General features: G+C 38.4%; 1 protein-coding gene across 3 annotated transcripts in view; it reads left to right on the forward strand.

The window, feature by feature from the left end:
• The window catches only part of CPPED1 (calcineurin like phosphoesterase domain containing 1), a 42168-nt gene extending 21065 nt beyond the window's left edge, over nucleotides 1–21103 (forward strand). For all 3 annotated transcript variants that reach the window (XM_069870355.1, XM_069870354.1, XM_069870356.1), the window contains exons 3-4: nucleotides 3413–3835; nucleotides 18148–21103. In XM_069870355.1, the coding sequence (XP_069726456.1) occupies nucleotides 3413–3835; nucleotides 18148–18380 (656 nt within the window). In that variant the 3' untranslated portion in view covers nucleotides 18381–21103. The remainder of the gene's footprint in view (nucleotides 1–3412; nucleotides 3836–18147) is intronic.
• Nucleotides 21104–21437: the final 334 nt, after the last annotated feature.

Genomic DNA, 21437 nt, shown 5'->3' on the forward strand with positions numbered 1-21437 from the left:
TATCAGGTCTTTTCAAGAGTATTGCTGCGTTAAAGCTCATAGTTTTAACAATTTGCTCTTTAACTGCCTTCTTTTTCAAACTGAAAATTTGTACTTTCCTTTGAAAATTACGTGTTTTCAGCTCCTCTAAGTTTGGTATACTTTTAAGATATATAGAAATACTGAGACCGAGTAATGTAGAAATCAGGGAAATGATAACGCTTCAATTTCATGTTGTTAAAATGGCTGAAGACATCTGGGGTATCTTCATCGTACAAGTGCCTGTGCTGGCCCTCAGCTGAAGCCAAGCAAAGATCTTTAGAGGCAGAGACCACCGTAAACTTAGTGCAGAGCATCAGTGAGGAGGTACGTATGCATTTACCGCACATATTCTGGCTCAGTTAGGGGCGCTTTACCAAACTTCTAAAGTCTGGTGTTAGGTCCCGTTTTTTATGTCTGTAGCCATTCCTGTAGCAAAGCACAGCACGGTGCTGTCTGTCGAGATTTGCAGAGCTGACGAGGAGATACTGTTCTGCCCCCTCAGAACACCTGCCCCCAAACGGAGGTTTAGGAACAGCAGCAGCATCACTGTCATGGGTCAGGCTGCAGGAGTTTTGATGTGCATCCTAGTCAGCTTGTGCCAGCCAGATCCCTGAAGGTGACTTCTCAGAAGGTCTTTGGAGAGTAGACAGTTCTCTGAAAGGCAGCAGCATCATGGAATATTGAGTAATTGATCTCTGACAGTCTTTCTCACTGTGAATTTATGACCAGTAGCTTTGTTAAAGAAGACGGATTACCTCACTAGAACTCCTGTCTCTTAGAAAATGACACAAATTGGAGAACCAGGCCGGTGCCTCTGCCGCTCCCCCAACACCGTGTCCCCTCACAGGGGCTGGCACACTTCTCCAGTCTTGGAGAGGAATACTTGGAGTGCACCGACACAATGCCCGGGGGTGCCACTTGGTTATACAATTATACTTCCTCCTTTCCCTCTCCAGATTCCTATCGGTAGAAAAATGGATGTTATTGTTAATTGATTGCTAATGTTTCATTTGGAATTCTTTTGGAGGAAAGGTTACGATGTTAGTGGAGGTCACTGTAAGTGAAGAGTCAGCATGGATTACAGAGAGGTGGTTTGGGGGTAAACAGTGGTTGGAGTTGGTATTGTCACTAGTGCAACAAAGAAACCCAGTGCTGTTATAGAGGTGCTGTATTCTGTGGAATACCTGAGAAAACTGTAACTGTGGATTCGTAGCTAAAGGATTATTTCTTTGGCAGAATCATCTCTAAATTCTGTTTGTGCTGACTGAAGCCAGCTTCAGCAAAAATGCTTTAAAAGTGCTTTCTTGAAATCTGCTTTCAGTGAGTGAAGGCAGATTGTCTTGACTCCTTTAAGCAATGCAGGAAGGTATTGGAAGTGTTTAGGCAAATAATAAACGTACTGCAGAAAGGTGTACTGCAACAGAGACATTGACATTGCCCCTCTGTGCTCCTGTTCACATCGCTCAGCTTTCAAAAATTATAGACTGGGAAGCTGCACAAAATTGTAAGCAACTACACTAGCAATAGTTCTCACTTTCATGTTTTTCATAAAAGCCAAACTGCCCTTTATGGGCTACTAATTTGTGAAGTCATTTCTCTCAGGGCAGAACTGTATTTATGGAACCTAACATAAAGACACAGTATTGTAGCCTGGGATTTAAAAATGTCACTGCTTGTGATGCCAGCATAAACAGAACAGGAATTACTTACTTTTATCCTGACATTCCCAAATTATTTTTCACCTTGCTTCTTGGTGTTACATTCTTCTATTCACCTACAACAAGTCTCTGTCTAGGCTAAAGAAATACATGTCATCAATTAAAAATGTTCTTCATAATAGTTTGAATAATTAAATATTATAGCTAGCTCTGTGCCTGGTAGAGATTAAAGGAGACGGGTTTTTTATGCCATGGCAGTGAACACTGTAGTTTTCTAGTGGCTTTCTTTTCTTATCACTTTATCTCCCTTTCTTTACCTCTTACTTACTTCAGTTGTAAATCTAGAGGGAGGTGCCTTCAGGGGGGCACTGCATAGTCTTGTGGGTCATTGTAGCACAAACGGCACGTGCTGCTGTAGGACAGCTCGTGGTTAGTGTGTATGTCTAGCCCCTTCTCTCCAGTGCCACACCCAAAGAGTACAGAGACATTCTTCCGCTTTTTCCGCCTTTATCACCATGGGGTTTTCTTCTTTTGAGGAAACAGCCAAACCAAGATAAAATTGTCCTGACATAATCTTTACTTAGTATGATTTTCTAGACTCTTTGGACAGAGACCTTGTTTTCCATTTTGAGCAATCTGTTTTTCTGCAGTAAAACACAGAATATGTGTGTCTGTTGCTATAGAAATAATATTTCATTAAATGAGGGAACCAGTGCTGTGCTGTCAACAAATCTAATCTAAGCGTTAGTCTCCAGAGCTTGAATTTCACCACTGGGAAGAGGTATACATAATTCTACAAATTATTTCTGTAACTTGCGCATAAATATCTTTCTACTCTGAAACTGTTTGCTATCACTTTGGGAAATTTAGCTTAGAGATTAACATGAGATAATGTATTTACATATATCTTAACAGAGGCATCCCCCATGTCTCCCCCTACCCCATTTTGTTTCCTATTTGTGGTCTGAAATTTCCAGCTTTTTGCATAGGAAGGTGGGGAGTGGCAGGAAAAGCAGCTTTCTCAGCTCAAGAAAACTTAAAAAATCCTGTCATCGTTAGAATAAAATAACTGCTTTTTTGTTTAATTTCTGACAACCAGAAGAGTAACTGTCCAGGTATGCAAAGTACCTAATAACCTTTCTTTGAAATTAATGCCATGCTCGTTATTAAAACAGACTCATCTTGTAAGTGTTTTCGTTGCCACAAAGCATTAATTATATTTCTGCAGTTGAAGTAGTTCTTATAATTAAAAAAAAACCCAAAACCACACTTTAATTTCTTTGCACAGCCATAAAATAGAAACCAGAAGTTGACCTGGATTTTACCCTTGCATAAAGCTGACACCAGCCAAGGTTACTGTTTTTTTTCACCACATCATCAGTCTATACATGAAAAGAATCAGCCCACTAAAGCTTTCAGTGCAGAACACTGACCATTGTATCACCTACTGCTCTGCTATCTGTGGCCTCCTATCCAGAGCTTTGCTTGTGGAGAGTTATTGAAAATGGCTGAGTGCTTGATAATGGGAGAAAAAAAGTGGGAGGGAAAGGATTAAGTGGACATAAAATACTAAAGTGAAGATGAATTGTAGATCCCTGCATATTATCATGATCACATCTGATGATACAGAATATTTTCTTACTATGCCTATCTCCATAAACAAAAGGTAATAATGAGGGTAGGAAAAGGAAGTATAAACACTAAAATGTGGTGGTTTGGGTGTTTTTCTGTAGGAACTCGATGGAGAAAGGACCAAGAGCAAGATTTGAAGAATGTCCTGAAGAACACTGACCGGGACATCCCACTGGTATTCGTCAGTGGAAATCATGATATTGGCAACACTCCAACAAGAGAAACGATAGAAAGTTACTGCAAGAACTGGGGAGATGACTACTTCAGCTTCTGGGTTGGAGGAGTTTTCTTTCTTGTGCTGAATTCTCAGTTATACTTCGATTCTTCCAAATGCCCTGAGTTAAAGCAAGCCCAGGATGTGTGGCTCAATGAGCAACTGGCTGTTGCTGAAAAACATAAATGCAAGCATATAATAGTATTTCAGCACATCCCTCTGTTTCTGCGAAAGCCTGATGAAGGCCATGATTATTTCAACCTGGAAAATTCAGTCCGTCAAGAGATAATGGAAAAGTTCCATAAAGCAGGTATTTTCTCAGATTTTCCTATTTTTTGAATTTCTTTCTCAAATTGTTAATATCTATGCTGCCAGACAAACTACATTTAACTTAAACAGTACTGTTTCAAAGGATTTTTAGATACTGCTTATAAGCCTCATTGCTCCCCAGAGGTCGGAATTATCAACTGAATCCAGTCACCTGTAAAAAGTACAAAATAAAATTTAAAACTGAGTGAAAAGTAAAAATCTAAAAGTGAAAAACTCCTTAAAATAAATAGCAAGGATTCAGTTTTGCAAGAACTGATAGATGTAAGACTACTTGAGTTATTTCCTGATTAAGGAGTGGAATATCAGATATTGCAATAGGAATACATAATTTGTAAATTATTCCATAAAACGTGGAAACAGATTTCAGAATTACCTTGGAGGTTGTTTTCTCCCACACTGAGACGATTTTACAGCAACAGGGTAATGTATTCCAGATTTATTCAGTGTTAAAAAGGGTCTTGCTCTGCTAAGATCAATCCTTTGCGTATCCATATAGGGGACGTTTCTGAGATGAAGGCTAGGTGGAACATGTGCTAAACAAGTATATTGCACCAAATACCTTAGCCTTGTTTAATGAAACTTGAATACCACGGAGACAGACACAGTATGCAGCTGTTCCCCCATGCCATTCCCATTGTTTCCTATTAATTGCCTTCGTGTTCCTGGAGTGTACTAGTCCCTCAGAATTTCCTGCCAGTCTGCCATTGGTGCATCAGAGCGTTATTTTTGCTCTATCTATAAGACAGCATGTTATTTGGATTACTGAACAAAGCAAATTTTTAAGCCTAGACTCATCCAGAGCCAGCGCAGTTTCCAGGCTCTGAATCTCCTATTTCCAATCAGTGGGACCAAAATGCACAGCTATCTGAAGGCTCTCCAGGGAGCAGACATATTTGCAGATTCAAGATTTTTAGATCTATGTAGGAGGGTTTTTTCCCCATAAGGAGGTACGCTGAGACTACCTCATAGTATCTTTTTCAGTTTTTGAACTAGTGCTAATATAGTGGGGAGTACTGCTACTGGAAAGTTGGGCAGCAGAATGGCTGCTCAGGCCCTGCTGGCTAAACCCTGTACCAGTTCGCCGGAGAGCTTTTCAGCAGAAGGACATTGCCATACAGATGTATCCCAGTAAATAAGTATTAATGTGGAAACCAAAGCAGTTCTCTTCTAGAGTTTTCTGTTATCCAGATGGTTTACTAACATCTGACAACACTCAGCACTGGGAATATAATTAATCAAGAACTAAAAGAAATTATGCAAAGTGTTATCATTGTAACGTTTATCATTGTTATGTAGTCACGTTTTTTAGGGGGATGTTTCAGACTGATTCTCCTAATCTGTACCCGGAGGCTTAACCAAAAGTTGGGTAGGCTTTAAATGATGGGGGGAAGGAATAGAGAATGGGAAGTCACCACTGCAAGGCGGCTCTATGGAAGAAATTCCAAAACTTCTTTCTGTGCGAACGTCCCATTTGAACCTTCCTGCCATCTTTTCCCAGTGTGCCCCTTGTTCCCATCCCTAAAAATCCTCCCAAAATGATGTGTTGTTTGATTCTTTCATAGAAACATTGAAATATTCATCCTTTGCTTGCCATTTTATATGATAAGTAAATGAGTCAATAGGTAGTATTCGTAATCCAGTAATCAAACATTTTGGTAATTAAATGAATACAGAGAGCAAAGCAGTTCAGTGTAACTCAGACTGCCGAGAAGAATTAGCTGAATCAAAAGTTGGCTCAGCGTTTCCTTAGTAACGGGTGCACTCTGTTTCCATTTTATTATTCAATTGAAGAATGGTCTTTGTAAGACCACAAAATGTTATCAGTGGGTTGCAAGCAGGCAGTTATCGGGGTAGGATAGATACACAGATACGCAAGAACACCAGATGTTTCTGGCTCTCTGCTTTGCCAAAGAAGAATCGATTTCAGCATATCATTAGACATGAAATTGGTTTTCCCCGAGTTCACTTCATACATTCTTGGAAAATTGAAACACAGAATATTGATAATGCAATCTCAGTGTACTTAGCATTTGTTGTTTGTTTTGTCTTTTAATTATGACTTGCAGTTTAATAAGGGTGGCCCCTTAGAGCACTTAATTTAGAAATTTGATAATAACTATTTATTCCAGAAAAAGAAAGTAAATTTGCCTTTTAAATGAGTCCACCAGGCTCCTGCCATTCTTCCCCTGACCTATCACCAATTATTCCTATGTTCTGCTCTCATTTGCCACCTCTACACTTGAATTCTGGCATAGTTTAGTGTTTCCAACCACTCCAAAGGATTGTTGTGTAATTATGAAAAATTTCAGTATTTGGTAGTGTGATGTTACTTCAGTTGTTAATCATCCAGAATCAGACCTAAAAGCTGTATCAGTTTTCATTTTTATACTTTGTAAAAGTGTCAAACACAGAGCCATAACTCATCTGGTTAGAGAGAGACAGGAAAGAAAGGACAATATAGTAATTCAGGTCTTTCCATGAACAGAGAAATTCATACGGCTCTGTATAGGAAATCAGGTACTTAAGGCATGATGATGTTACAGAGATGCTTTAAAGTAAGATATCCAGCTTCAGAAAATTGTTTTAAATTCAGAGTCCAGATATTCTGTAGTTATTCTCTTCTAAGTACTTATGTATTACATAATGGTGTTGGTTTAAGTATCCGCTCGTTACAAGGAGAGTTAAAAACTTAGCTGTGGAGACTACATCTGGTATGAAATACTAAATTACATTTCTCACATTAGAAGTGTCCTTAACAGTTGGGCTAATTAAAGATAAAATCATGTCTTTATGATAAATATTTATAATTTGAAAATCTGGCACTTGTAAATATGTATTATTACTCTGCAAAGTTATACCATACTTGTAAACTGCGTGCCTAAGAAACCCTCCTAGCCCTTTTTTTCCTTAAATGCATTATAACAAGTATTGTCCTTGAAAAAGTGGTTTCATTGACGGTGAAAATCAACTCTGTTGAGAACAGAGTTTATCAATTAGGTGAAAAAGGTATTTCCAAAAGCATATTCGTATAAAGTCTGAAAGTCTAGCCTCAGGTGTCAAAGCTGTGTCTGCTCTGCATGCAGCAGCAAAGTACAAACCTATGTGCAAGAACTGTGAATGAGCTGACCTGACGTTCTCATCTGTGAGATCTGCAGGAGTCGCTTGACTCTGCTGCACGAAATGCATATTCAGCTTTCAAGAATTCTGTAGCACTGGTATAAATAGGGTTGCTCATAGCTTTGTAGGGAAAATAAAGAAATAGTAGTGGTCTAGCCACTGTTCTGCATGTCATGTGTCTCTGATAAACTAAGTAATGAATTACTTCTTAAATTAAGGTGTTTATGTGGTGGAAAACATGCTTTTTCATCTTATTCCAGCATAAGTTTCTTCGGATCTTGAAGATTTTTTTTCTGTGACCTTAAAATAAGGGTATTTTTGTTGAACCATAGACATTCTTTCAAAGACTTTTTGTCCTGAAAACCATCACCGACACAGTGAAAGTATTACTTAACATTAAATAGTAACATATGTTTCTCCATGGCTCCAATGAGCTAGAAACATTTAAGCGAATGTCTGAACTTGTTTAAGAGTTCTCTTGAATAAAACCCATATTAATAGCTGTTTTTTTCACCAAGAAAGTTGAGCCAAGACATTGTGGTTCAGAGTAAGATGAAGAATATAGATGGTCTGTCTAGGTGAGAGATTTTTGCACCCATGAGAGGCTCTCTAGGTAGCACTCAAATACAGCGGGAAATTCCCTGCGGTCTCCAGCTTTTTTTAATTAACAAGTTTTAAATTCATCTAAATGTCTTCAAAGCGATTTTTCAGATGTAGTTAAAAATGCTTTATTTGTACACATGGGGAAAAATAACAGGCTAACTTTATTAAATGATATATTTTTTCATTATATTTGTGATTGTAGGTGCTGTAACTTCTAACACCTTTACTGATTAAAAGAGCATGATACCTACATGTTATGACAGGAGAATACTATTAAAGGAAGAAGCTTTTTGAACACCCGCAGTTGAGATATGTTTGAGTGCAAAAATTAAAGCATGGAATGCTGAAAGCTGTTGTTTCTAAAATTTACCAGACAACATATGCTATGTTGCATTATTTTCTTTGTTGTGTTACCAGAGTTGACTAGGGAGTAATGTTTTCTTCTTCCTGCCATTGAGACCTTGATTTTGTCAAACCCATGCACCAAGTGAGTAATCTCAGTGCCTGGTTATGTGTCACTTTGTAAGTATTTAAGGTAATTCACATTTAAATACTCTGAACTTCAGTGAAGTAGATCAACATCTTTCAACCCTGAAATTATGCGCTCATGGTACAGGTAGAATGACCAGATTTGATATCTTCAGTGTCACTGTGTTAGAATAGTGGTTTTTAAGGTCATTCCCCAGGTATGATGATAACAGTCTACACAGACAGACTTTTTCCAGAATATGAGATACAATAATTTAGTATAGGCTGTAATTATATCAAATATTTTTTTTTCTGAGATAAATTTTTGAAATCTGTTTTACCCCCAGGCTGTAGATGTGGTTGATAACTCTTTTGTTATCCTTGGAGAAAACAAGGATTGTTTGGGGTTTGTGTTGGGTCTCTGAGAAAGCTTCACTCTCAAGTGGAAAATGTAGCAAAACCAGGAAATAAATTCCAGTGAAGCGGCATTCACAAAAGTTGACTTGAAGCACAGAGTGGCTGTCTAAAGACAGCACCTCTAACAGCTTATTCAGACCAGCACTCTAATAAAGTGATCTGGAACCAGCCTCTGGCTGTGCCCGTTGTTTCTTCTGTGATTACATATGAAAAACAAGTATGGTTAAGATCCTTCTCTACATCTCTATTCAGAGTTGTCCTAAATAAAGATACTTTTGATGCAGATATTCTTTGCAATCTCTCCCACTTGCAGAGACCTACTGACTGCCCCACCAATTGCATCAAGCTCCAGATTCTTTAGTCTGCAAAGCAAGTTTAAGGAAGAGTTTTCCTGCAAGTTTGCAGGATTATGATTGCAAAGGACGGTGCATGGGATATGCGTGATGTTAATTGTCATTATTCACTTTTGTTTTATTCACACAGCTCCTCTGATGAAGAAGGTAGGATAACACAGAGCTTCTGAAGGGCTACACAAAACAATTCTATAATGTTTAAGGTTGACTGAAGGGGTAAAGAAATGGAGCATGCTGGTGCCTGACACTTACTAGGGGGGCACTTTCCTTCTACTGGAGCTCTGTTGGTGGGAGACGATTTGGTGGGTTTTTTTGGAGAACAGGGTCTGAAGCTGCTCTGAGCACAGAGCAGTTCTGTTAACAGTGCTGTGACTGATGCTTTCACATCTTTGTTTGCTCCTGTAACACCTGCTTGGCAGATGGGTGATGTTGCAATCTCAGATTGCAATGAGATAAAATCAATTCTATTCCACACAAGAGATTTTGTTTGCAAAGACTAAATATTATCATTCGCTTTGTAGCACTGGAGTCTTGAAAAAATGATGTACACCACATGCCCAGGGGAGAAAAAAGGCACAGCAAAAAATGTCTTTGGTTAATGTGGGCTCTTGCAGGGAAGCTGGAAGAACATCATTTTGGAGTGCAAAATTGTTCTGAGAACAGGTATTACTGTTGAACCGGCCATGCTGTTCAGCACTTGAGAAAGCAGCTGTATGCTGCAAGTGAAAGGAAGAAAGAAAAGACAGTTTGTGCCTGATACTCTGGGAAAGTGCTCAAGATCAGTTTATCCTGTGACTTAAATTGCTGTATCTGGTAGATACATTGCTTTTTAAAAACTACATATATATATACACATACATGTTTGTGGGTGTATATACACATGTCTCTCATAGTAGCAGCCCCCTGTGTCTGGATACTACTTATTTGGTTTTGCCTATGAAAAGTTTGACAGGCTACTAGAGTGTTGATAACATTCATTTTTTTCCACTCAGCACTTTTTAATTTCTTTACAATACTGCTTCTACGCCTATTTGCTTCCATTTTGGCTCTTCTGCTGCTTCTCTGTAGCTCCTGCAGTTTTGGGGACAAACATAGATAGGATCAGCTTTCACTAGTATATTCTCTTTCTTCAGTCCTTGATTGAGCAAGAGGTTTGTCCAGTGAAGCAGTGATTTTTAGATAAGCATAATTCTATTTTAAAGCTGATTTTTTCATTAAACTTGAACAGCTAACATAAAAGCAAAGTAACTAGACCAGAATGATGATCCTGATAGGCCAGTCTGTTCCTTCTTCCACAGCCAAACCCTTGGGAAAAGCATAAGACAGCAAAGTACGTAATGGTATTTCTACCAGTTACCCTTCCTGTCTCCCAAGAGTTTTTTCTTTTGGGCACTTACTATATGATATTAATGTTATCAATGTAGTGCAGTTTAGTGATTCTTGCATAGATTTTTTCAGCTGATGTTTGAAAACTCTTAACTTTCATAATGGTCTGTAGGAGGGAGGTTCATGTTTCACAGCTATGTGAAGAAATGCCTCCTTTTGTTTGCTTTGAACTTCACCTGTAGTCTGTATTGAGAGCCATAAATCTGTAAATGAAATGCAGAGAACACTGATTCATGTCTGCAGCTACTGTGAAAAACAGTTCATTAATCAGCACTTATGGGTGATAATCTGGACTGTGATAAATTTCATTGCTCAGTCAGAACCACTTTTTTCCCAAAATTCTCTACAGAGTGCATGGGAGGAGAAGCGAGGTCTGCACTGTACCCATTACATATTTATTATGTCATTCATATTGCACTAATTTAGCCTTCTCGTTCTCTTACAGTCTCATTTGCTTTTGCTGAGAAAAGCATTTATTTAATTGAAGGCTCAGTCTAAATAAAGCATGCTGCTGATTGCCTGTGCTGATTATTCCAGGCATTCTCTTCCTAATTTGGAAAATCTGCTTGCTTTTCTTTGGTTTATTTTTATATTTGTAATTTTCTTCCAATATTTTTACACTGCTCGTAGTGCTGGGTTGAGCAGTTTGATTTCCATCTGAGGCTGGGCCAACCACATTTTGGACACAGCAAACCTGCCTCAAAATGAGTTTTGTATGTTAGGAACCAGAGTTGGAAAACAGCTTCCTCTGAATTCAGGGGTTTTTGGAAGCAAACCATGGAAGTGAGTGTAATTATAGAAATTGGAGTCAGACACCCCTGGAATTTACACTAGTTCATCTGAATTCCAGCCTAATATCAGCTGATTGTATGAGGAAAAGCGTTTTCTAGGTGCATGTTTCTTAATGAGATTGTTTTTAGTGTTTCAAAATAGATCTGGGTGCTTTATTTTCTGTCCTGTTTTAATGTATTTGGATTTCTGTAATCATTGCAACTAATTTCCTTTGAGATTGGGGCTCAGTCTGTAGTTCTTGAATTAACATGAGATTTTTCAAGAAGCTAGGAAAACAAATGTATTTCACAAAATCTTACTGCTGCATTGTTATGGAAAATGCTTGTTATTTAATAAAGCAAAAAGATGACTAGGATAATATTTTGGGTTTAAAATAGAGACGTTTCATAATAACTTAACTACTCCTTAAACAGACAGCCAGGTCAAACACTGATTAAAAACAAGGTGGTTAGCTGTTGGCCCACATGGAGAAGCAGGCCACAGTCCCCTTTCTTTCCTGCCCCAAATGGAACTGAAAACATGCTCATCTTCTGCATCCTTGCATTTTTTCTGTGCTACAGAGTATAACAGCAGTGGAGTACCAAGCAAGGGAAAAGAGTCTGGGAATTAAGGGACTGCAACTGCAGTGTTAGCAGCAAGCTAAGACTGGGATGTAATCACTCTCAGGAATTATCTGTGAGCCACAGCTAAATGCCTTTGTTTTCTTGCAGTGCAATTATGTCAAAATCATTTTGACCCTTTTCCCTGGTGCTGCAGAACTGCTGTTTAGAAGGATTTCTCTGAGTGCTGAACTATAATTTCTGCAAAGAAGATGATGCACTCTTAGAATTCTGTGAAGTGACCCTAGCTTCTCCTGCTAACAAACTGCCTTCTGGATGGTATTCAGTATGCAGTTTCATGTGCTGAACTATTTTCTCCTCTGATTCTTGACAGAAGTGAAACCAACAGCATGCTAACAACACAGGGGTGGCTAGTTTTCTTTCAAATTTTTTTTCAGTATCACCAGGCCTGAAAGAAGCGTGACTATTTCGTACAAGACTCAGGTTCTTTCAGAACATTGTTCTGCGTTGGGTTGTTTGGGAACTCAAAAGTACTTCTAAATGATGATCATTACAAAGAATAATCTCTTCTAAATCAGAGCTGCTGTAATCTGTGAGGATGTGATGGTTATATATGTGCAGTTGCTCCTGAGGCTGGTTGGCCCAGTCATCCCTTTCTATACCAATCTTTCCCATTAAGCACCCAAGGCAAATCTCAGATACTTACCCTGTTAGGCCAATGAGTCAGTTTAACAGAACACCATCTCTGTCAGAAAGGCCCTTTTTAATACAATATGCTGGTTTCTTTCATAACACTTGAAGAAAGATCCAAGAGAAAATTGAAAATCCTGATAAAAATTGTCCATCTTACCTGGGCTGTTAAACTGAGAAGGTTTCTGAGAAATATTCTGCTTGTGAATGAACACACAGATAGCATCAAAGTTATCAAGCTAAGTTACGTGAGCTGTTAATTACCTTCCTCAGCATGTACCTTGCCAAAGCCACCGTGTAGCCTTACAGCCTGAAGTGACATAATGCAGTGTGTGAATTAGCACAATACCAAAGTATTTATCCGCTTGTTTCATGGTCAAACTAATGAAGAGTCTTTAGGCTTATCAACTTATGTAATTAAGTATTGCCTCTCTTCATTTGACTCTTGAACAACCCATGTTAGATGTCATGAATTATTTAAGCTCAGTAGGCTGCTTTGGGCTCACAGAATTTGTACCGTAACAGGTATTTCATTCTTCAGTAGGAATGCTTTATTCTACAGGAAAAAGCAGGTATGATCAGATCTTTGCAAACAGTAAATCTTTTTGTCTTTCAGATACAGGTTTGTCAGATCAGAACTAAAAAGGACTTTCTGCTTGATCAGAAAATGTTGGTACATTGCATGCTGGCAGGAGGGTATCTTTGGTTAACCAAATCAGAATCAACCTTTATTACAGACACGCTGTTTCTTTGCAGATCGATTGATTCTGAAAACCTGATGTTTGATGTGCAGGCATGAAGTTCTTTGGTTTTAGGTGTTTTCACGATCCAAGTACAGACCTGGTGTCAAACACTGGACAGAGTCCATCCTCAGTGTCTGGCTTCCGATCCTGTTCTGATCAGAAATCAATCTGGCAGTTCAGACCATTTTTCCCTAGCAGACAGTAACTGTTGCATTGTTTTGCAGTCTGACATCAGATGGTTATCATAACAGAGGCAATGTGTGTAGTTTGTTTTATTTTTCTTAATAGTAACTATCTGCACAGGGGTTTTTTACTTTATTCTGATTTAAATCCTTTTTTTTTCTTTTAATGAATAATCCATTAGGTATGAATAGTGTCTTGCAGTAATGGATCCTGCTTTTTTTTGGCTAATGGATACTGTGAAACCTCCAGTCACATTTAAATTCAAATCACTTTGTATGTCATAAAAAATGAAATAATGAATGCTTGTGAAGGTGCCATCCTTTGGACATTTATTTACACCGTAATTTTTTAGGATTTCATACAGCTTTTATATCAAGGCTTTTCCCAGCTGCTATTTCAGAATCCGGGGATTAAAAACAAATCACTGTTCTGCCTTTTTTTTTTTTTTTGAAGTGGGAAGGGACTGTACTTTTTCGTATGCAGCTGGATGCATTTAACTGACCTGAGGATACCTTAAAGCAGGCTATAAAAATGAGACCTGTTATTTTCTCACAGAGTTTATAAAAGTGAACGGGGCGGGCTGCTAACAACTTGGCGGTATTACTTCAGAAAAAAGATCTGAAATGAATAAATTAAATTTGAGTGCATACATCTCTAAGATTCTTTTTATGTTTAAGATCAAAAGCAAGAGCAAAGTAAATTGCGTGCTTGTCATCTTAGTATTATTGCATTGACTGGTTCACATTTCCTTCTTAAGCTAACGAACAAAAGTGAGTGGAATGCAGTTGAGTGAACAAAAAAGTGCTATTGACGAAAAACAACATCAGTTAGACTTCTATTAATACACAGCAGTGACCTCTTTGTTTCTTTGTTCAAGCTATAGCACAATAGCAGGAATTAATACTAGCACTGGAAATAAAAAGTACCTGAAAATTGAACTCTAGACAAACTTTTCACTGGGAGGTATCTGAAGCAGATACTAAATTCTGGCAGACACTGACACTGAGCAGCCATATCCACAAGGGCGTTTCGGCAGAGAACACCCTGCTCAAGCAATTAGGATCTGAATGACACATGTACGCTAAAAGGGGGTATTTGGATAGTGTCCATAAACACCAGTTTGTTCAGACTGAATCTGGCTCCCATAGCAAACAGGAGTCAAAAGAGGTTACAAATCATATTCTTCCTGGTGTAAGGGGGCCTTGGGCAGCCTGATCCAGTGGGAGGTGTCCCTACCCAGGGCAGGGGGGTAACTAGATGGGCTTTGAAGTCCCTTCCAACCCAAACCATTCTGTGATTCTGTTCCATACTGAAGTACCTTCTTGAGCATAGGTGGTTAGCAGACCTTACATGTAAACATCTACCAATTGTGGTAAAGTTGGAGTTTTTTCCTAAGAAAAAGAAAAGCTGCATGATCCGTGGGCCAAACTTTGTACCTGGTATGAATTCTCAGACAAGAGGAGATTTTAGTTTTTCTTACAGCATAACTAAAGTTGTTCTGTTACTTTTTTATCCTCTATGCTTATAATTACACTGACGTTTTATGTTGGGGGCTGGTTTACATATATGGTGACACAAAGTCTTGGATTCTGTTCCTCTCTCAATTCCAAAGTTTAAGTTCTCTGGATGGTAGGAAGATGCTACTTTAGAAATACCGATGCTTCCAGTAAAAAAATGAGCACATATTTCCCTTACAGAGCATTCATTTCCCTCACTAGAAGTGTGCCACGTAGGTTTACACCTCACTATGGTTTTATGGTTGTTACTTTTTCCTAACTTTTCATAGACTAAAGTAATTTCCCTTGCCTGCAGAAAGAGTAGAAAATGGACGCTGTGGTAGCACGGTCATGTATTGGAAACTGTTAAGCGTATTTTGCAGATCTAGCTGGTGCAGGAATCAAGCAGGCCTAGTATTAGGTTCCTAAACATTCCGTTATCCTTCACTTAGCTGCTGCTTATCTCTGCAGGGGAAGACCAAGATAAGTCAGGTCCATGCTAGATGTGTGCCTGAGAGTGGAATCTAGAGTGTTGCTGGAGCCCACCGGTTGGTTGATAAGTGCTTAAAGGACAAGGAACTGCTAGATACATGATTGTATTACAGACAGTTCTAAGCTGAAAGCAAATTGCTAAGATTAAGCTTAACGTGTCTTATGTTCACCCCACAAATGCCTTAACTCTGGGGCTGTAGTAAGATGCCTCATATAGTCAGCATCTTCTAGCCCATCAGGGCTTGCTCTTTTAAGGACAATGCCAGAAGGCAAGATGGACTCCACTTACCGAGTAGGATGTCGTATGTAGAGGTTCCACAATGTTTGTGTTTGCTGTCTGTATTAGGAAGCAAGAGAACAGAATGCCCATCTCCACCCTAAGGAGCTCTAGATGGGCACATTCTGTCACTGAAGAAAGGTTGTGGGCGTGGAGGAGGCAAGTGCAGCCTCATGGCCTGAACAGTTGTGCATGTCATGAGAAAGAAGTTTTGAGCTCTGCTGCTTGAATTGCTTCTTAAGAAAGTTACATTGAGACAGCTGTGGTAATAAGCTGCAACACAGTAGGGCTTGAAAAATGACAGCTCATTCTCAAACTGACTAGCATCAGTTGTAAAGCCTCTTTATATTGTGATTTTAAGGACCCAAATAATATCTAGAAAGTACTGAATCTCTGCAAAGAGCCCATTGTGCCGCAGGGCTTTTATGTTCCGCCATCGTCTTTTGAGGTATTCTGATTAGGTTTCTCTAAAGTGTTGAAGAAAAAAAAAACCCACCTAACTGTTTTCCTTGGTTCCTGGAGCTGAGTCAGAACAAGCTCTCAGAGTTGTTATGCTGCCTTACAAGTGTAATTCATATGCCAGATAGATGAGCAGGTTACACTGATCAAAGAGAATGAGTACAGATAACAGCCAAGTTCTAGCTGGCAATGGCCATACCCCACTATTCAGTATAAAGGTAACACCATTCTCTGTTGTCCACATTGAGTCATTTGCTATTTGAGAAGGGTTTGGATCTTGAAATATGAAAGCCTGTCTAGTTTTTACCGGGCACACAGCAGAATAATTTATATTTTGCTTTCCAAGCTGCTTAATTTTTAACTATACTTTGAGCCTAGTTTATATATTTTGTATCAGTCTTCAAATCAGTCATTCCCACAAAAGCAAAGAATTGATGTAGCCAACTGTCTTTAAGTCAGCTTCACCCTTTTTATTTTGTCACTGGGAAAGACTTTCTAAATTACTGCAGGAGAATGGGGAGAAGGTTTTTCTGTGTAGCAAAATAAAGATTTTTCTTGTGAAGTTATAGTGTGTTCACAATCACAGCTCTCCGCCTTTTAAATGCCTCTACTCTCTTGCAGAATTTCTGCTGTCTGAAGGCAAAATCAGTTGTTGCTGGCTTTTTTGAAATGTCATTTAAGGTTACAGTACCTCAGAAATTACCCAACTTGAACAGGACCAAACACGAGTTACCTTTTGCGTTAAGCCCGGGATGGCAGATTTCTGCAATACACGAGACATAACGAAGTTTGGTGTTGTCATCACAGTGTCCATCCCTCTGTATCTTTATAGGCTTGCCCATTTATTCTGTAATGATTAAAACAATGATTGGAAAGGTAATTAACAGTGCTGCATATTTAGGGATGGCTTTTACCCTGGGGTGGGGAGTTGGGACAGGAGAGGGAGAGCCTCACGGAGCTCACATTTGGCCCTTCTCTGCTGTCCTCAGGAACAGACACATGTTAGGACCCTTGCTTGCTAGTTTATTTCTAAATATAAACACAAATTATTAAAAGGTAGAATAGTGCCAGCAAAATATTTTTAGATAACATCATAACAAACATATAGGGAAGATTCCATTTCATAAAGTAACCAGTTACTCTGGTGACCTGCTGGCTGTTTTTCTTCTATTGCTGAGCCAGCCTGGATGATGCTTGCATGTGAGCTACACAGAAATTTCTGGTGTAGCATATTATTGTTTCCTGCAATCGATCAAATATATTTTTCTTTTCAAGTTTATAATGGAGAGATATTTTTTTACCCCAGTGCAGTCCAAAATATAAATAGTCTATTTTAAAAAAAGGAAGAAATAGAACAGCATTAAGTCATTAAAAGTACAGAGGAAATCAGAATAAACCTGCCTTGTTTGTACCCCATACTAGGCAAAATGTTAATTCATGTCATTACCTAGCCTGACTCCTCTTGCAGGTTGTCAACCTTTCCTTTTTTTTGGCTGCTCTCATCTTTATTCCCCTCTTATTATAACTCACAACCTCTCCTGCTTGGTAGGTTTCTCTTGTGTACCCAGCTCTCTTCCATCTGTGATGATGCTCTGATGTCTTTGAGAAAAGATTACAAATTATCTTCCCATTTATGTTTTTTATTTGTCTTGCCTTCCCTTTCCCCCTCAATTTTTAAGGTCACTGGTCTTGGATAAATATGGTTCAGCTCTCCTTAGTAAATTTTCTGCTTGTTAATTGACAAATACAGTTCCACAATCCTTGGCTGTCAACTCATGTTTCAGTAGTATCATTCTTCAGACAGTTATCCGTTACTGAATTTTTTTCTAATTCTAATCAGCTTCTTAGGGTTTTCCTTGTTTCCAGACAAAGGAGGAGCAAGATGACAAACACGCCTTGCAGCACATAAAGAAGTTGGGAGTCCAGCAGCCCTGTACGAAGCTAGTGGAGCAGAATAAAGTTTTTACTAATTCTTTATTACTATTAGAATTATTTATTGCTATTTACTAATTATTTGTTTAAAATGCAAGTTGAGGTAAATGGTTTACTCTTGATTTTGTGCTTTATGGATAATTTAAGAATGAAGGTAAGTAAGTGTGACACTTGCAGTGGTACTTGCTGTGGCACTTCCTCTCCAACCCCAGGAGCTGTGTAAGCCTCAGCAGTATCTTTTACTGTAAACACGTTTCATGTATAAACTGCATCTGGTAACAAGATACATACCCTTCTCCTTTCTCTCTCCTTTTTTTTAAACAGGCGTTAAAGCTGTATTCTCTGGACATTACCATAGGAATGCTGGAGGGTCCTACAAAGGACTGGAAATGGTGGTTTCATCAGCAATAGGATGTCAGCTGGGAGAAGATGCACATGGCCTTCGAGTGGTTGTTGTCACAGATGAAAAGATTGTTCATAGATACTACAGCTTAAATGAACTGAGCAGCCAAGGCATAGAGAAAGAGCTGCTAGATATGCTTGCTAAGCAAAATTAGGTTATGTCAAATGATGGGTTTTTCCATATTATACAAATAGAAACAGTTTCAGGTTTCCCCAAGCTGAAGACAGAGATTTCTGATTGTGCACCACGCCCCAGAACACCTCTCCGTTATTCTAAATAAGAAAGTTGTTGACATGTTTCTCCTTTCGAAAAGGAGACCTTTGGGGAATATGGAGTAGTAGCAGAACTAACACAGGAACGTGTCATTGAAAAGGACTGTTCCAAGAAATTTTATTTTGCTCCTAGATAAGATTTTCTTACTATAGAGAAATTTTATCCAACAGTGAGAGTTGCAGCTTCTAGGTAACCCTTTAACTCAAGTCTATTTTATATTCAAGAAGGCGTTTTAAAATCCATAAATTTAGTAATTTCTGTTGCACTCTGGACAATACAAATGGGGCATTTTTTTACTGTACACAAAATCTCAAACTCTGAAATCAACGGACTCCCACTTTTAGCAAACTTTGGATCAGATCTCGTCAAACAGAGGTTGTGTTTTCTCATATTTCTCGTGCTTTATTTTCTTAGCTTTTTAGAGCCAGCAGAAACTCTGTTTTGCCATCACAGCTTGGGTTTCTGTTCTATCCTAGCTGTATATATTGAAAAGTCTATAAATGAAGGTAACAGAGATATCACTAACAGAAGTTAAACATGGAACAACTCTTTTCCTTTTGAAATCTAACTACCATTCAATCAGCATATATTCTTGCTATAGCTTCAGAATTTGGAGTAATTGCATGGGGAGAATATTCTTTACTGAGGGCTGTTATCAAGTCATTCCATTGATTTCTAGGCGAGGGGACAGGTTTGATTTCCATTTCCAAATGCAATTTAAGAGTGCCTTACAGTAACATTATACCATACTGAATGCTGAAAACCCTGGAAAGTGTATTTCCTTCACTGGAACAAGTCTTTACAAATACAAAAAGATGTTTGTGTGCTGCAATGAAACTTTTTTTTTTAGCAAAACTATCTGAGATTTGTTTTCTGTTAAAAATAGTCTTCATGTCATTAACACATACCTGGTTTTGGTTTTTAAGTATTTAGTTGAACTCATTATATTCGATGCCACAGGTTGTGTAGAAATAACAGCTAGTGCAGCTTTAGCACCTGAAAAGGTAAGAACATAATAATGGCTGAAAAAGTAATGTATTCTATCTGATTTTATATATATTTGCATACAACATCATTCCTTAGAGGATATTACAGATCTTTAAATAGTGTGAGAGATGAAATGCTATCCTAAAGAGTCAGTTCCATTACATTTTAGTTACAGCAATTTATCTAGAGGGCTTCTTCAAGCTTGATTTGTGGGACTCGTGAGATTCTAGAATTACCTCTGTAGCATTCCCTTGCCCCAGAGAAACGCCCGTACCTGCACGTGGACAGGATCAGATGTGGACGACCTTCCTAATCCAAGCACAGGTAATGCTTGATTTGGAAAGAAAATGATACTGCTTTTATTCTCTGCCTGGTTGCACTTAGGTGAACATTTTGCCCGTCTCATTTTCAAGGGAGCATCTGGGAAATGAGAACTAAAATCTAAGGTCAGATTACACTGAAATAGGTAGGTACCCAAGTACCCAAATGGCAGTTTCTTTGGAAGTTAAGCACCCATTAGATCAGATACTAGTTTGAAAAATCTGTCACTCTCTGGCTTCAGGCTTTTAAGTCAGTTTACATTATAGGGCTGAAGAAGTTCAGCAGAGGGACCTGAGATAATCTAAGCATGGAATAATCTCTCTGCTGCGGAACAATATTGTAAAGCTGAATGGAGGAAAAGTTAAAGCGCTTTTTAAATGAACCTGTTTATTAAAGGATATAATTCTAACTAAATATACGAAGCCTGGGAGATCAAAGTATAACTTTGGGAGAAATATGAAAATGCTAGTAGTAGTGGTATATAGTGTTCTAAAATTTTATTTTGAGTTACAGTGTACTAATATACAAAAGAAATGTTTATATAAGCATAATTTTAATTTTTTTTTTTTTCCAAGTGTAATTTCACCATCGGATATTCCATGGCATTTTGTCATGAAAATATCGTTTAAGTACAAGGCTGAAGTTCAGTTAAAAAAAAAAAAAAAAATCCTGTACAGGATTTTGGGAGCTAACAAGATTGTGCAGCTGCAGATGTTACGTGGGCTCTTGCCTGGGTTTCTGTCCCACCTGTTGTGAGGACAGTTTAAGTGGCGAATGTTCTGTTATTGTCTAGTGAACTAGGTGGTAAAGTAGAAAAATCCAGATGTGTTCATAAAGGCTTGATGACAAAATGTGATTTAACTTCACAGGACAAGGAAAGCTATTTTCCCAGTTTTATATTTGAAACATGGAAAACATTTAATTTGGTTCTCGCCTTGCAAGTTTTCAAAGGGAAGAAAATTAGAATGTCAGAGACTAGTGACTTGTTTGTGTAATTTTGTGACCTGCATAATTTTGTGGCCCAGATGCTGTTCTGAGAAACATCCCCTCAGCTGAAGTGAGGAGGGGGCCTCTCTGGTACTCCGACCTTTTTGAGCCTACACCTCATTTTAGTGAACTGAGAATTCCCTGCACTGCTCTGAAAACGAAGGGGGAATCCAGCATTCCGCTAACTGTTCGTTGTGCGGTTGCCTCACTGTAACAAAGTTGGCACATACTAAACTTTTTGGCATCCCAAAATCTAAGATTGTGGGAAAATAAGTAAAAAATAAATAAAATTATTTTCCTTATAATGCATGTTGTTTCAAAACATTTCTTACTTTGAATGACAGCTCGGAACTTCCACTGTATTTCTCGTTCATATGAAGTGGATGGAGTCTTGTATAACCCATTTATGTAATACAATCATGGGAAGGATTTTTAACCATATTGCGTTGCTGGAAATTACTGTATGAAGCAAAGAGTTAAAAGACTAACATAGGAGTGTGCTTTTTTACCAGAATAAATGACAAATTTCTTTTGATCACTTTTCTTAGCATAATTAGGTAATTTAGAATGAATACTAATGCTTTAACTAATTTGAAATGGCAGAGATCCTTGTGGTCAGAGAGTCTCATCTTGTTTATGTAAA

Source organism: Phaenicophaeus curvirostris, chromosome 16, assembly GCF_032191515.1.
Source record: "Phaenicophaeus curvirostris isolate KB17595 chromosome 16, BPBGC_Pcur_1.0, whole genome shotgun sequence".
Taxonomy (NCBI): Eukaryota; Metazoa; Chordata; class Aves; order Cuculiformes; family Cuculidae; genus Phaenicophaeus; species Phaenicophaeus curvirostris.